The sequence below is a fragment of the Marmota monax genome, unplaced genomic scaffold (genome assembly GCF_021218885.2).
Source record: "Marmota monax isolate L192 unplaced genomic scaffold, Marmota_monax_Labrador192_F-V1.1 WCK01_AAM20220418_F8-fsc00083, whole genome shotgun sequence".
Lineage (NCBI taxonomy): Eukaryota > Metazoa > Chordata > Mammalia > Rodentia > Sciuridae > Marmota > Marmota monax.
Genome location: NW_026692848.1, coordinates 5,300,344 through 5,317,201, shown reverse-complemented (window position 1 = coordinate 5,317,201; position 16,858 = coordinate 5,300,344). Strand labels below are relative to the sequence as shown.

The following is a 16,858-nucleotide window of genomic DNA, read 5'->3' as shown; positions in this document are numbered from 1 at the left end:
TCATGCAGTGGGCCCTCAGCTGTCCTTCTGTCCCATTCTTAAAACGTGTCTGTGTAAGTGGGAATTTGTTTGTTCTTCTAAGGTTAAAAATTTCATTGTGACTCAATTCTTAGTTTTGTTTTTCTTTGTATATGTTTTTATTATTTTTTATTTTATTTTTTATTGGTTCTTTTTAGTTACACATGACAATAGAGTCCATTTTGATGAAATCATACATACGAAATATATCTTAGTCTAATTAGGGCGCCAGTCTTGTGGATGTACATGACGGTGGGATTTAATGTGGTGTATTCATATGTACGCATAGGAAAGCAATTCTTAATATGTCATTATTTCTATAATGATTTTCTCTTTGATCTATGAGCAATTCAAAAGTATTCCTAACTTTCTAAATAACGAGGGTTAAGTCTGGCTATCTTTCATGGGTTGTTATTTAAGTTTCTTCAACAAATGTGATAGTAATGACATATTTTGAAATGTCTTGAGACTCACTTTGTGGCTCAATGTGTATTCTGTTTTCTAAAATATCCCACATATGCTTACAAAAAAATGTGTTTCATCTAATTTTCAAATGTAAGGTTCTATGTAGGACCACAAAGTAGACTTTTTCTAAGGTTTACGAGTAAATATTATATGGAAAAGTAAAGAAAGCATGGTTATAAATAGTATCTGAAAAGTAATATGAAGGCGACTAAAATACCAGATGTTAAAATCTGCTAAGATGTTGTGATAGTTCAAACAGTGTGGGTTCTTGGCCAAGAGAGAATGGAGCAGGAGGGAAAGTGGAGAAATAGGCTTTATGATAGGGCAAGTCCTCGTCACTAGGCCTTTCAGCAAGTGCCCTGGGACAGCCGGGCACCAGCTCAGACCCTGCCTCATGGCAGGCACAGCAGGACAGCCACAAACTTGAGGGAGGCGCCAATGTAGAACCCTCAGTTAGCAAGATTCTTTCTAATTGTTTCTGTTCTTTATGCCTCAAAATTGGGGAGAAACTTTCTGATGATGACTCAAACTTCAGAACCCACAAATGATCAATATATGCAAGAGCACAAAAATCTGCATAACAAAAAAAATGTTAAACAAAAAAGATTAAGCTCACTAACATAGGAGGTCTCTTTTTTAAAAAAGCCAATGCTCAGTCGAGAAATAGCAAAGGATACGAAAATATAATGCACAGGAAAGGATGTACAAATGGTGTTCAACAGGTGGCTGTTCTCACAATAAGACAAACACAGCTGAAACAACCCTGAAATGCCACTGTGACCTGTAATATTTCAGTAGCCACACTTCAATCCCTCTGCAAATGCTCTCTCTGCACAGACATTAGGAAAACAAGACTCATTTGTTGTTGAGGGGAAAATAATTTGGTACCCTCTCTACAAAGCACCACTTGGGAATATCTGTCAAAACTGCAAGTCCTTCTCCCCTTTGATAAAGCAATTCCTCTTCCAGGAACTCGTTCTACATCATATTTATTGTTTCTTTTTACCATACCTTTTCTTTCAGCCTGTCTTGGTTACTACATGTTGAGTGTGTCCCTCATGGACAAATAAGACGGAAGTGTATTCCCCCCTTCTGACGCTCTGTCTTTCAACAGAGGTTTGATTCTCTCCACTCACTGTGATTGTTTATATATTTGGATTCATCCTATATATTTTCTTCCCTCCATACTTTCTCCTGTAGTCAGGGCTGGCTTAACCAGCCTTCTGTTGGATTTCTAGATCTTTTTTTCATTCCCTGTGTTCTACTCTATTCTGTTGGAAGTTAAGTACTTTTCAACACTTATCCTTATATTTTAATATGCTTGATTATTTAATTGTCTAGACTCTATCCTCATCCATTCTCCCTCTCTTCTTGGCTCCTGTTCCTTTCTAGTATCATGACTCCACTTCGTCAACCTACCATATTAATGATTCTATTTTATCTTTATAGTCAATGCTTATTTATTCTCATCAATCACTCAACAGTTTGTTTAGTATTATCTCTTGCATTTTACTTTTTTCTTCTGTATTTAACTTAAATTTTTTTTAATAATTTTTATCCTGTAAGACAGATGATGATCCATAGGTTAGAAAAATATCCCTCCATGTTGGTGAAGTACATTTAATCTGTCTTTATTTCTGAATGATGTCACCATTGAGTTACATAGTAGATGAATAGTTTTTGTTCTTATAACATGTTAAAGTACATTGACCCTGTCTCTTGTTCTCTATTTCTATATTTCTCACATTCATGAGAAATATAGCTCTAATTTTGATCATTTATATGTAATCAGTCTTTTGTTTCTAGTTGTTTTTAAATCTTTTCCTTGACTTTGGAGTTTTATAGTTTTTCTGAAAAGTATTTGGATAAACATCTTCGAATCTGAAGACTCACGTCTTTCTTCAGTCTTGAATGATTATCAACCATGATTTCTTCAGACACTGCCCTGCTCCACTCTCTTCCCTCTTCTCTGGAACTCTGGGTCCTGTGGCAGTGTCTCCTCTGGTGGGACTTTGCCATCTTTCCCACTGAGTTACTTCCTTTTGCTATCATTGGGCTATCCTGAGATTGGGACCCAGTTGCCTAATTGGCCGATCTAATATTCAAACTAGCTATTGAATTTTTAAGTTAGTGGTAATATAATTTTTCTTGGAAGATTTATTTTTTAAGTAGTTTTTGTTTTAGGCATTTAATTTCTTTGCAGATTTGATTCTATTATTTCCAGCTGATATTTTCAGGGCCAGAGCTCCTTCCCACATTCATTGGACTGAGACTTCCTTATGGTAAATTTGTTCTTATGAGCTGGTCTATAGAAGGGGTTGCATTTTCTGTGTGGTGGTCTCAGGTACCCAGATTATGCAAGGGTTCACATTTTTGCATTTTCTTTTATTTGAACACCTGAATGTTCTTTTCTATCATCTGAGACTTAATTTCTTGGCTTTAGATTTTTTTTTTGGATTTCTGTTTCTCAAAAGAGGTTTTTCCCATGGAGTTTTGTCAAACAGTAAGCCTTCTTTATGGTTTCACAAACTAGTAACTCTCTGTTCCCTTCTTCACAGATGAGACACCCCTTCAAATGCCCTGGTTGTATGCAGAAGTCCTAGTTTAATTCCCTTCTCTTAACAAAGGTTCATTCTGAACTCTGGAGTCACTCACTCAGTCTTGCTCTCATGATCCAGTCTGGGTCTGATGGCCCCTGAGGTCACCTGGAATTACCTTGACTTCCCCAGTCGCTCACCTATGAGACTGGATTTCACCCCTATCTCTGAGCTAAACTTTGCATTGAGCACTTTGGGATTTTTTTTTTTTTTTTTACTATGTAGCAATTTATAGATCCATGTCAGTCTTGGCTACTATCTTGACTGAAGTCTTCTTCTTTTCTACACTAAAGAGCATTTTTCATATTAAAAATGTTTTGGTCTGGGGATATAGCTCAGTTGGTGGAGTGCTTGCATTTCATACACAAGGCCCTGGGTTCAATTCCCAGCACCACATACACACAAACACACACACACACACACACACAAATGTTTTACTTTCCACATTATAAATCTCATGTACTATTACATGATTTTAGTTATAAAATAGTTGTGCAATTAAAAAATAGAAAATGACTTAATTATTTTCAATTATTCATCATAACTGCATCCACATATATTTTAAAAAATAGTAATACGCCAATGTGTGAAAAATGCTTTATATACCATCTGCAAACATTGCTTACTACTTTACATTGGTAAGGGCTTTGTAGCCGCCTCAAGGGTTGAAATGTAAAGCTCTAAACTATTTATAAATGTAACATTAAGTCCAAATGAATCCAAAATATATTAATTATACTTTTTCCAGATTAATTTGTAATACTAAACAGGATCCTCAGGAATTGTTATAAGAGTCATAACAGTCGATATTTTCAGTGATATTTCATTTGCTCACTGATGCAGGATATGCAAGATGTAAGAATAAGCCTCTGATTTGAATTTTGTAAATGGAAGTCATTAACCTTATTGTGTTTCTGACCTTTGAGTGCAGCACCACTACCTTTCACATTTGTTATGGGGATAAAATGCTATATTTGACACACCAGGTCAAGTTAGAATTTTATTGCTTTTGACCAAAGGTCACTGAAAGATTTAGAGATCCACTTGTAGGTACTGCGATCTTTAAAAAGTTATAAAACATCAATTTTAAAAAGACTCTGTGCATAAAAATATTCCATGTTTCTGGAGTTGCTATCAAAGTAGTCATTAATCAGTGTATCTCCATGTAATTTTAATGACCTCTAAAACAGCACCTGTTCTGTGCTCCACTTCAGAGAGTTTTCTTTTAGTTCTGGATTTAGTTCTGGAAACTTTAAAGAAGGTCCTCAAATTTGAAAACTACTTTCATGGTAATATTTAGTAAATATAAAGCATATTATACCTTAAGAGCAAAAAGATTATGAAACTGAAAAAAAGTCTACTTCTAAATAAACCTTAAATATGGCTTTCTGTAAATCTAAATGAAGCCGAGGCCAGCAGTTAGAAGCACTCTAAATGACAGGAGTCATGGCACAACAAACACAGAGGTCAATAGGGGACGCCCTCATTTATCTCTTCTTCAAGTTTTGGTTTAATCGTAAAGCATTCTTAACATCCAGATTTTTAAAATGAAGTCCTCTTATAATTATGATCAATATGGACATATTGTAATATGCCTGCACATGATGACACTATGAAAAACAGAAACTATTCTTCTATGATTTGAAAAGTAAACAGAAAAGCCCATTGAGCCCTACATGATTTCCAGTGAAATGAGGGTAAATACCAGCATCAAGGGCCCCATCCTGAGTGCCTATTAAAGTACTCATAAAACTCCTGAAATGTGAATAATCACAAAAAGCACTGTGAGGAACACACAGTGCTGTTGAATATGTAAATTGAGGCACTTGCATTCCCCTTCCTGCTGCAGGGTCAGTGGGAAGCACCAGGCCCCCTGAGCAGCCTGCCCACCCGGCTTCCATCCCCTGGCCTGCAGTCCTCAGCTGAGCAAGCCTCTCAAGGAGGTCAACACACAGGGCAGATTCAAAAGGCCACAATTAAAATTCATCACCTATCACGTGCCAAACACCCTTCTAGGTGGTGACAAGCTCCCTGAACCACAGAACTTAAGAAACTGAATGAATAAGTGATTAGGGCTAAAAGAAAATCAAGCAGGGCGAGAGGTGTTGGTAGGAAGGCCTTGCAGAACTGAGGTCTAGACGGCAGGACCTGGCCGTGACAGAGAGGCCTGGCAGAGAGAGAATGGTGTGCAAGAGACTCATTGTGCCCCCTGCCCAACACACAATTCACAGTGGGAAGCACTCACACCCTGTGTACCTCTTTGGACATACGGCCATGCGGAGGCCACACAGGTTAAGTGCACTCAGAAGGACTGTGCCCTGGTAAGAAGTGGAGGGACACCAGAGCTGGCTGTGTGCACACACAGGAAAAGCCCTGTGAGGACAGTACAAGGCGACTTCCACAAGCCAGGAAAAGAGGCCTCAACCTGATTTTGAACTTCCAGCCTCCGAACTGTGAGAGAATAAGTGTCTGTGTTGAAGCCACTCAGCCTACGGGGCTTTGTGACGGCTGCCTGAGCAGACTAAGACAGGTGCACAGGCCAGCCTGGGGGAGAGGCCCCTGTGTCTCTAGAGCACCACATTTAGGGGGATCCAGTGGACTGCAGACAGCCAGAGCCCAGACGGGGAGGTCCTGGTGGGGCTCTGGTCAGGAGCAACAGCAGGCCAAGGACCCAAGACAGGAGGCAGAAATATAAACAAGGGCTAGCCACGAGGCTGCAGTAGCCACCCAGGTAAGGCAGGTGGGCTCAGACCAAGCGGGGACTGAGCAAAGTGGTGCACAAGCAGATGATTTAGGGATTTATCTGGAGTCCGACTGCTGCTGGGAATCAAGACAGCCACCGGCATTGGGGGTGACGTCAGCTGTGCTGTGCTGATGAGGACAGAAAAGGGACAAGGTCATGAGGCAGAGAGGTGGTCATTGGTGACCTCCATAACGCAACTTCAATGAGATGGTGGAGAAGTGGGAAGAGCGACTGAGAGTGAGGAGATATAGAAATGATTCTAGAGAATTCTCTTGAAAAACTTTACTGTGAAAGTAGACCAACAACTAGAAGGAAATTTTCAAAAAAAGAAAGAAAGGAAACTACAGAGAAAAGTAATAAATGTTATTAGCACACATACACAACTCCTGTGGTAAATGGAACCCAAGAGGGCTTTCCCAGGGCCGAGCCAATTTCATCAGCTGAAAACGGAATCATAATCATAAGAAGAGACCCTAGAAGATTCGCAAGCAGGAAGAAAGTTAGATACAAATTCACCCCATTGCAAGCTGAACAGTGTCTATGGTGCTTAAATAAGTTTATGATTGCACTGGCCAGTTGTTATTCCATTCCTTCGGCAACACATCTGCAAGGACAGCAGAAATGCCAATGGCCAATGGTGAGGTCAGAGAAAGAACACACAGGAGAGGGGTTTTGTAGGGAAGAGTTGCTGAGGTGCAAGAGCCAGAAGGATTTAAAGACATAGGGGCGATTCTTCTTTCTCAGTCTCTTGCTCACTTAGTCTTTCATTCAATGTTTCTGTCTTTCAATAACCCTCTCTTTCTCTTTTCTCTTCCTTGCTTCAAAAATTCTTAGTTTTTTTTCCCCCAAAACGACTTAGAAAGTGAATCATATGGGTGCTCATGTTCAAAGGCACATTGTAACATGGAAGGGAACAAAGCAAATCCAGCTATAAGCTACAGAGGAGACTCTCCAAATATGTCGGAGCAAAGCAGAAAGCTGAAGGGTAGAAAATAAGCATGTGCTAGGTGACCCTGTTGTGGCAACAGTGACATCAGGTGAAGACAAGCTGTGTCCATGATGACAATGAGGAGGACAGAAGGACAAACGGAGCAATTCACTAGGAGGTTCCCATACTGCCGGTCCTTGATGTGCCCAACAACAAGCCTGAGGAGTGGTGCCCTGTCAAAGAGCCAGCCTGTTGGGGTTCGAGTCCTCATGCCGACACTCATGAGCTGCAGACTTGAGCAAGCTGTTAAGCTGCTCTGTGCCTCAGTTTCCACATGCCGCAAATTGGGATACTAACAATACTAATTCAAATTGTCGATTAAATAAACTAGTGCTGTGTTTATACAGTGTCTGGAATCATGAATATTGGCATTACTGTTTGTTGCTTTTGTTGTAGTATAGTTGCCTCAAACCAAATGAAGAAAGAAATAGAATTCCAAGGAAGAACTGGCACGTCAACCGTCTTATTAGGAGACTTTTAACTTACCTATCTAATTAAGATTGATATGTTTAAAAATCTTTGAGAAAGCTATAACTGTGATAAAATATCTAAGAAGGCTGTCTTATCTTTAAAAATTCATCACAAAAATAATAATAAACTAAAGCAAATAAGGAAAAATCTATATAACAAAGCTGTAAAATAGAAAAGAAACAGTAAGTGAAAACAACCACCAGACACATAAAATAAGATGACTCAAGTTAAACCAGGCCTAGATATAAATATAAATGACCTAAATTACTGTATTAAAATATAGGGACTTAGATCAGATTATAGTAAAAATATTAATGATTTGCTAATTATAAGAGAAACGTGTAAAAATGTGACAGTGAGCCAAAAGAGAACAGCAGCATACTTTAAAAATTTAACACAAGATTATAGTACAGATGACACTTATCATGAAGTCAGGTTACAAGATAAAATTATACAAAACAACAGTGTACCTCTAATAGCTGAATCATGCAGCAATAAGTTTTTCAAAATGTACAAAATAATGTGCTAAAATATTTTCATATGCAAAAAAACCTTGAAAAGATAAATATTAAGTAGATATCCCACAAACTTCTACTGAATAAAATGAATACTATAAGTACACAAGGAATATAAAGAACAACTGATCCAAATGAGGATCTGAAGTTTGCTGCCTTGGCTGGCTGGGCTCCCTCTTCCTCTCCAGCCACTATGGCAAGGCGCAGTGTGAATGGGAAGTTCATGAGCAGGCTGCAGTCAGGGCCCCTGCCCCGGGAACCACAGGCCATTTGATTCACCCAGACATGGTAAAGAGCAGTGCTGCAGAGGTTAGTTCCATTCCCTGACGCAAAGGTCTGGCAGGAGGTCTTAGAGGTGTCAGTGGGGGTGACAGCTGGAGGAGGGGGAAAGACAGACAGCTCTGCTCCCAGAAGAAGCAGCTTGGGGAGACCTGGGACATTTTGATTCTGAGGTGTCAGGGGTCCATTCAGGTTCAGCACACTCTGTCTTGTCCTTTTTTGTTGACGCCACTAACTTGTCATCCAGGCTCCGTGGATATTTGATTCCCTCTCGCTGGCCAGGTCCTAAAGATGCCTCACTTTGACCATACGTCACAAGAGTACAGCAACGCACTTTCCCTGCTATCCCTGCTACAGCTCCTGGTGCTGATCTGTTTCAATTGTTTTCTGTCCTTGTTCTGTTTTATTCCTACATGTATCTCTCAACACAATACAATGGGCTTCTTGAATCATTTTTAAAAAGAAGCAAATAATTAACATGCTCCCGATGTCAGTAAGAGATTTGACTGCTAAGATTTCAAGATCAGCAAATAAGTTTGCACTTACTAACAAAAGAAGGCATGAGACATGCTCCAGGTGGCTGGGTGCCCTGGCCAGTCACACCCTTCCGAGAGCTCTGCAGCGTCTGTTCCTGCCCAGGTGGGGACCAAGCCTGGAGGCTAGCTGGGCTTGCCGGTCCACTGCTGTTCTTACACCACCTCTCTTCTCTACTTCCAGGTGGAAATTGAGAAGCTGGATTACCATCATTACCTGCCTCTGTTTTTTGATGGGCTTTGTGAAATGACATTTCCCTATGAGTTTTTTGCTCGGCAAGGAATCCATGACATGCTGGAACATGGGGGAAACAAGATTCTACCTGTCATTCCACAGCTCATTATTCCGATAAAAAGTAAGTGAACAGGTGAGAAAGCATCGCTCAGTTTATATGGTGCCGCTTTTGACAACTTGCTAATTAAGCAATAAAACACAGCAAACAGAGGCGATCCCTGGTTTTTGTGAGGATTTTTATAAACTGATTTATGAAGCTAGAAAACCCAAAATTCTGAAAATAGATCCCATCATCAATGCTACACTATGGCTTAGACACATAAACAAACTAAATCATGGGAGGTTTGCACTAATTTTAAAAAGAACGTTTCATGGTAATGACACAGTACTGACCCTACCCAGGTACTGACAAGTACACTCTGAGGTGAGGTGTCTTTGTATGTGTACACAGCAGTGCACACCCAGGTTCTTTTTAAATAGCGTCCCTAATTTATATACCGCAACAATACAGGCTGAGTACCTTTTAGGTAGTAGATTTGTAAGTAATATTTATAATTTTAAGGAAAAAAAGTCTGGAATGAGAAAAGATCAACGTTTTAGTAGGTGACATTTTAAAATTGGGCAGGTTGCCACAGTGACTCCAGGGACAGCCCACCGGCTTCATCTGTCTCTGGCTACCCACTCTGCCTGGAGACTTCTGACCCTCTGCAGCCCCTTCAAGGGTGTTTCTGAGATCATATCCCTGGATAGCTTCCCTGGGTCTTCTCACCTATGCCCTGGTATTAGGGTCACCATAGGTCACCCCCAGTGCCCACCTGTGAAGGCTCAGAGAGAAGGTGGTCTGTCCTCAGCTGCTGGGGTCAGGCCAGCTCCTCTGGTTGGGCCACCACCACACAAGATGCCCCAGACAGCCACTGCCCAGCCCTCTGATGCTCACTAAAAGCAGGGGTCAGTCCCAACTGTTCCTGGATGCCACCTGCTGGACCCAGGCCCAGGCCCCATGGCTCCCTGCTTCCAGCCCAGTTCGCCTCATCTCCTTCCCTGGAGGACAGACAGCGCACCTGGGAGCCCTGCGTTGGCTGTCGCAGGTGTGACAGTCCAGCGCAGGGTCATGGCCCGGAGTCTGGATTGTCGCCTGTCACTGGTTTGAAGTACACTTCACAGGACTAGACTTTCAGCTCCCGTGCTGAATTTCACTGCCGACACTCAATCAGCTAAGAAACTTGTCCTCCAGTCTTTGTGGTCACCACAGAGATCCCAACTTACCAGGCCACATTGCCACCAATACAGAGGTGAAACCAGACAAAAGTGTCACCAGGCGTGAAAACCAAAGGCCCTTAACAGGGGTCCCTGGTGCCTCAGCTGCTGAGGGGTGACCTGGGGAGGCCCTTGAAAGGGGACAGGACTGAGCCATGTGAAAGCATTCTCCAAGTGTGACTTACTCACCCAAATGGGTCATGCTTTCTAAACACATTACATTCTAGTTGAAATTCTACATTTCGAAAGGAGGATACCCACATTTCACTGATAAACACAAAAGGACCGGAACATTCTCTCCAGGAACTATCTATCTGTCCTTTCCCCTTGCATCCACCAGAATAGCAAGGATATCATGTTAGGATTGCTGCCTTCTCAGGTGACCCCCGTGTCCCTGTGAAGATCCGAAGGGCAGAAAGAGAGTTACTAAGTCATATTTTTATTATGTTTTTTACAATTAAAATAGACAAAGAAATTAGAAAACCTCAAGCCAAGGTGAAGTGATTTTCAATTTTGTTTGCTCTGTATTTGAAGATACAAAAATGAGTTAAGAAAGAAGTGACGTGTTATGACAAAATAGATGGTACACTCTAGAGGTCACTTGCTGATGGGTGAAAACATTATTAGAACTCAAGAAACATGATTGTCAGGAAAATTAACTACCTAGGTGTCTAATAATTTAAAGTTCTAGCAGCCTTATAACTTATCATGGTGGCTGTCACTGCAAGGATACCTCGATTCTTGTTATTGTGTACTGATCCTGAGTCTAACTTCCGCTCTCTCTTCTCAATCCATGTCCGTAAAGCCAAACTTTTCTCGGCAAGAAATGCTGGCTAACTGTGCAAGGTCATGCCAAGTCCCAACACACTGGGAAAACATTATGTGCTTAAACTAAATCTTTCAGATAGAATTCTGCAATAAGGCTAATTGATCTGGAAGCAGGCTGATGTATATAATTGGCATAACATGTAATGGCTGTGTGTACTTTTTTTCTTGCTATTGGTATAAGTTTCCCTTTATCCAGAGGCAAAAATTGACCTCACCATCATCAGCTAGCATTTCTGATTACTTTCTATGAAGATTCCTCCCAGAATCTAATAGCCTTAAATGTAACTTTAAAAAATGAAAAGTGTAGCAAATTAAATAACCATTGAAATCAATTATAGAAGGAATACCAAGAGAAAAAAGAATAAAATATTAAGCTAAAAATCATAATATAAAAATGTGTAAAATAATTACAAGGAATCAAAAACCAAATTGTGGTTGATTTCATGAAATTACTAATCAAATTGATACACATTTGCAAACTTAGCGATAAAAAATGAGAGAAAGCAAAAAAAAAATAACCAATATCAGATGTTATAAAAGGGAACATTACACAAATTTTACAGACATTGAAAATATCATGATAGGATAATGTGAACCTATCAAAACCAACATCAGAAAAATAGAAAATAAGTTAAAATGCAAACATTGGCATAGTACATAAAGAAATTAAGTCAATAATTAAAATCTCCCACATAAATATAATGCAGGACTCACGTAGCTTCACTGGTTAAGTGCACCAATTCTGAAAAGAAAAATATAATTCAAGTCTTGTACAAACTTTCTCAGACAATAGTAGCAGAGAACACATACTCTGACTCATAAGGCCAGCACAACCTTAATACCAAAATTACTTTCTAATGTTATAGTCTAAGTGACATAAGGAGGAAGCTACAGCATTCTGTGGGAGAGGGAAGGCAGGGTGGGGACAGGACTGGAGATGGAGCAGGGAGTGGGGAGGGGACATCAAAAGGCTCCAGAACAATTAGTAGGGGAGCCGGGCCTCTAGCCTCCCTCCCTCCCTAACCCTAACCTTAGATGGACAGCATCTAAGGTTCTTTTGTCTTCCAGCTTTGCTTGTCTCTTGGGCCCACTGGGCCCACTGGGGTCTCCTCCATGTGTAATTCTTAGAAGTCAGCTCAGGTGGGATTTCCCTGCAGGTTTTCAGTTCAGCCTCCCTGCAGTCTCCCTCTTCCACGATCCCCTTCTCCAACTCTCTACCTGCTCTGCCAGCCCAGAACTCTCCCTCTGCCTCTTACAGCCAGTTTACCTGCCACTGTTTTCTACCCTTAACAATGAGGCAAAAAGCTTCCAATTCGCATACCTCACCCAGTAACTTCTGCCAAGCTCTGCACCTTCAGTTCTTTGGCAGGACACCCAAGGATTCCGTCTGCTGCCGATTATGTTTTCAACTTTACTTCTTAACTATTTATTTTCATTCGTCCCATGCTTTAGCCAAACAGTGCCTAGGACATACCTTGACCTTTTTTTTTAATTGATTTTATTTTTTAAATACATGAGAGCAGAATGCATTACAATTCTTATTACACATATAGAGCACAATTTTTTATATCTCTGTATATAAAGTATGTTCACACAAATTCGTGTCTTCATACATGTACTTTGGATAATGATGTCCATCACATTCCACCATCATTGCTAACCCCCTGACCCCTCTCTTCCCCTTCCACCCCTCTGCCCTATCTAGAGTTCATCTGTTCCTCCCATGCTCCCCCTCCCTACCCCACTACGAGTCAGTCACCTTATATCAGAGAAAACATTCGGTATTCGTCTTTTGGGGGTTGGCTAACTTCACTTAGCATTCTGCACCTTTGCTCTCTTTTGGGAATGTCCATGGCCACCCCAATGCCTAAGTGCTAAGTGATCTTCAAAGCCCAGCTCCCCTACTAATTGTTCTGAGAGCCTTTTGATTTCTCCTCCCCATTCCCTACTCCATCTCCTGTCCCCACCCTGCCTTCCCTCTCCCACAGAATGTTGTGGCTTCCTCTCTTACGTCACTTAGACTATAACATTAGAAAGTAATATGTCCCCACAGCATCTAATGGACGGGTTAGCACACAGCAGATGCATCAAAATATTTGCAAAATTAATTTAATAAAGTGCATAACAACCATCAATACTGAAATTTGTATAGGTACCATAATCTAAAGCACAAAGTGGACATTTGGGCCTGCTACTGTACCACATATTACGTTAAAACTATCTTGGGAGGATGCTAATTCACAATAAGAAATGGGATGTAATGATATAATGCTTTCACTTATTGAGACAGGGTGAGAGAAAATGTTTATTCATCTAAATTCTCTTATGAAATTCTTTTGTTTATGAGCAGTGACATCCATTTGTGAGATGGCCTGCTAAAAAGGTCCAATGACCCTGGCTGCTGAGGAATTATGGCAACAAAGCTGACCTACAAATTGAAGGGACATAAGACAGTGGCCTCATTAGTGAGCTCTAGTGGGGGAGGTCACCCAGCTTCTAAAGGATAAACATTTACAGCACAGTTAAAGAAATTTGAACAATAACATTTTAAAAAGCAAAATATTCTTATTAAAAAATACCCAAAGGCAGAAAAAAAAAGAAGTAAGGATAAAATATGAGAAGCCATATTACAGTATAAAAATTGGATAGAGAATTCTTTTTAATTAGAAAGTAGAAAGTACAATTAAAATGCATTATCCTTTATTTATGATCTAATAATTTCACTTATGCATCTCGAAATTTCCCAGGTAAATTATTTTAAAAGTGATAGCAACTATAAAAACAATAATGATTTTTAATTTAAGAAGAATAAATATAATTTTTTAAGAGATATGGAAAAGAGGTATATTGCTTAGGATTATTTTGTTTGCAAGACACAAAAAAGAAAAACACAATTCAAATTGTCTGAGTATAGTTTGCTTATTAACCCACAACACTGAAAAAGAAAAATCATTGTTAGGCGTGGTGGCTCAATACTGTCACCTATGCTCTGTTATATGCAAGGCCATCTTAAAGTTGGCTCCCTTCTTGGCCTCAGGATACTCTTAAGTAAATCCTGGGACTGCATGAGTACCTATTAGCCCCTGTAAGGAAAGTTGAGCATCATTGTCTCTATCTTTCCAGAAAAACAAAACAAAACAAAAAAAAAAAAAACAAAGGCAAAGATTCACCATGATTGCATCAGCCAGGGCACATGCTCAGCTGTTTCAGGGAATTGTGGTCAAGAAGCAGGGTACACACCAACTGGATTGACCTAGATCATGTGACCCACCCATGGTACTAGGAGGGAAGGAGGAGAGTGGGCTCCCCAAACCATAATGGATTTTATGACTGATGCACACCCATCATCCTTCTGCTGTTTGCCATGTTTTGACTGTCCTGTTATGGAGAGCCACAAGTCTAACTCCACCAATGGTCTGTGATAGGAGAAACATGTGTTCCTTTTAAGCTGGAGCACTTCAGAGTCAAACACACAATTCTGTCTTCTCCTTACTTCACCCTAAGTCAATCTGCAGTGGATATTTACCCTGAATGAGAAATGGTTAATCTTTTGCTGAGAAAACTTAGCCTATACTCACCGCTTCAAAAGCTCCAGTGAAAATCCACAGCCATGGAGGGAAGTGGAATCTGGAATCTTATAGCTTAAAACATCCATTTTCTGAGGACTTCACTTCCATCTTGTGAACCTTCACCATGCCAATGCTAAAGATCGAAGTTTCCTCTTCGAGAGTTAATGTGGCACATTGGGAAGGCCATGGCCTTAGACCTGGGTTCTAAGCGCTTGCCCTTACCCGTCGTGCACATTACGCATCTCCTTTTGCACCACGCATTGCTGTCCCTCAGCGGTATGTGGCTCTCTCACCTTTGTGGAGGGAAGCACTGCTCCTTCTCGGAATTGGAGCACTCTCCCGTCTTCCATTTTGCACACAACTCTCACTGCGTCATTTTGTGAAGTCTGTGTATATTGTGTCCTTCTTCTTGTCCACCACTGCTGTCTGAAAGTCCTGGCAAATAGACATCTTCTCTCAGGCAGAGGGAGAAACAGGAGCTCCTGGAAGTAGTGTGTGCCTGCACTGCAGTGTCAGGAAAATGACAATAAGGCTGTCTCTCTCCTTTGCTCTCATTCCATTTGTCATCCCGCTCTTTCAGGATGAACTAAGCCAAAGCCTAGGTGCAGAGGAGCAAGGTGCTCCCCATAGATGAGCCTGCCCTGCCTTCTGACAACCAGCATATTGGTTGGTTCACTTTCCATTTCTGTTAGAGGCGTCCAGCATGTATGCGGTGCCCAGGCCCAACCTAGGCAGCAGATTGGATTGCGTGTGTGCTCAGGTTCCTACTTTGTGTCTAGACACTGTGAGTACAAAGCAGATCATTCCAGCCGCTGCATCCCTGAGACCATTTTGGTAACTGAACACTTTCATTTAAACAAATAGTTTTAATTATAACAAAGATAAAATAGTTAGTGGAAAAAAAGGCTGAATACTTTTACCAAATAATAAATTATATTCTTTGGTTCTGCAAGTAGGATATGTTCTTGTCTGTTGAAAACTTGAAAAAAAAATGTCTATCATTTGTAATAAAAAAGCTTTGATGGGAAATATAAATTTTGTATAAAGATGACTCCTTTCTTTGTGGAGTAAGAGTGGGGTGAAATTAATGCTTTTCAAATACAACATTTACTTCAAGTAAGATAAATGGAAAACAATTTATTAAAGTAAAAAAATTAACTCTGACTGTAAGCTCTATGCCCTGCCCAGAATGGTAGCTGGTCCAAATCTATGATCCTTTATTGACCAAGAATGTGAGAAATCAGGCCATCACATATTTATTTGTATAGCAATTGAGTTCTGTTATGAAAAGAAAAAAATCTATAATTTTGAAACCTAAAATTGAGTTAGAAAACATATCTTGAGTAAATTATATGGTTAATGCCCTTCAGGTGGCAAAATTTATATCCATTTCAGTCTAATTCAACCAGTACAATATTGGACTCAACAACTTCAAATAGTAAATGTTTTAACTTCAGAAAAAAGAATAGTACTTAAAATTCTTCAACACCACTGTAGAAAAATTCATAGAAACAGAAAATGGCTTGGGAGATCATCAGGGGCTGGAGGAGAAGAGAGCCAGGCATCTTTGCTTAATGGCACAGAGTTTCCGTTCTGAGTTTTGGAAAGATTTTGGAAGAGATCGTTGTGAAAATTATGCAACATTGTGAATATAGTTAATAGAACTAAAGTGTACTTTACTTTTAAATATGTGTGGTTAAATAGCATACTTTTGTCATATATGCATTTTATATAATGAAAGTAAATCCTTCAAAGTTTTAAAATTTGAAAGAATAATGAAAAAACTGGAATACCTACTCCCAGCACTGTAGTACTACATTTTCTTTTAGAAATTCTAGACTTTATTGTACAGTCAAATGTAAGAAATACAAATATTAGAAAGCAAAGAAAACTTTAGCAAAGTTTTCGATAACAGAATTACTTATGGAACCCAACTGAATTTACTCAAAACCAATCAGAAAGGGCATTAAGTAAGTTAGCTAGTTATAAAACAAATATCCCCAAATCATGTACTCTTATGGATATATTAGCATTAATCTTTAGAAAGCATATTGGGATAGAATAATCTCATACAGATAGTAAGAAAATATGAAATTCCTTTGAATAAACTTAACAGCTATACAGCATTCATATTTAAAAAAAATACTATAAAGCTTTTTCTGAGGAACTTGAAGACAACAACAAAAAATCATGTTCCAAATGGAAAAAGTCAATATTAAGAATGAGAAGTGACCTTCAAATTGTTCTCTAAATTTCTAGAATGCTAATCTAAGTGCCAAGAATTTTATAACTTGACCACCTTATGTTAAAATCTGTCTCAATAAAGCATTGATTAAGAATAATCAAGAAAACATTGAGAA

General features: G+C 39.7%; 1 protein-coding gene across 1 annotated transcript in view; it reads left to right on the top strand.

Annotated features, from left to right (window-relative positions):
- Pacrg (parkin coregulated) overlaps positions 1-16,858 on the top strand; it is a 487,764-nt gene that overhangs the window by 276,167 nt on the left and 194,739 nt on the right. The window contains exon 3 of the mRNA XM_046449435.2: positions 8,794-8,965. Coding sequence (XP_046305391.1) covers positions 8,794-8,965 — 172 coding nt within the window. The remainder of the gene's footprint in view (positions 1-8,793; positions 8,966-16,858) is intronic.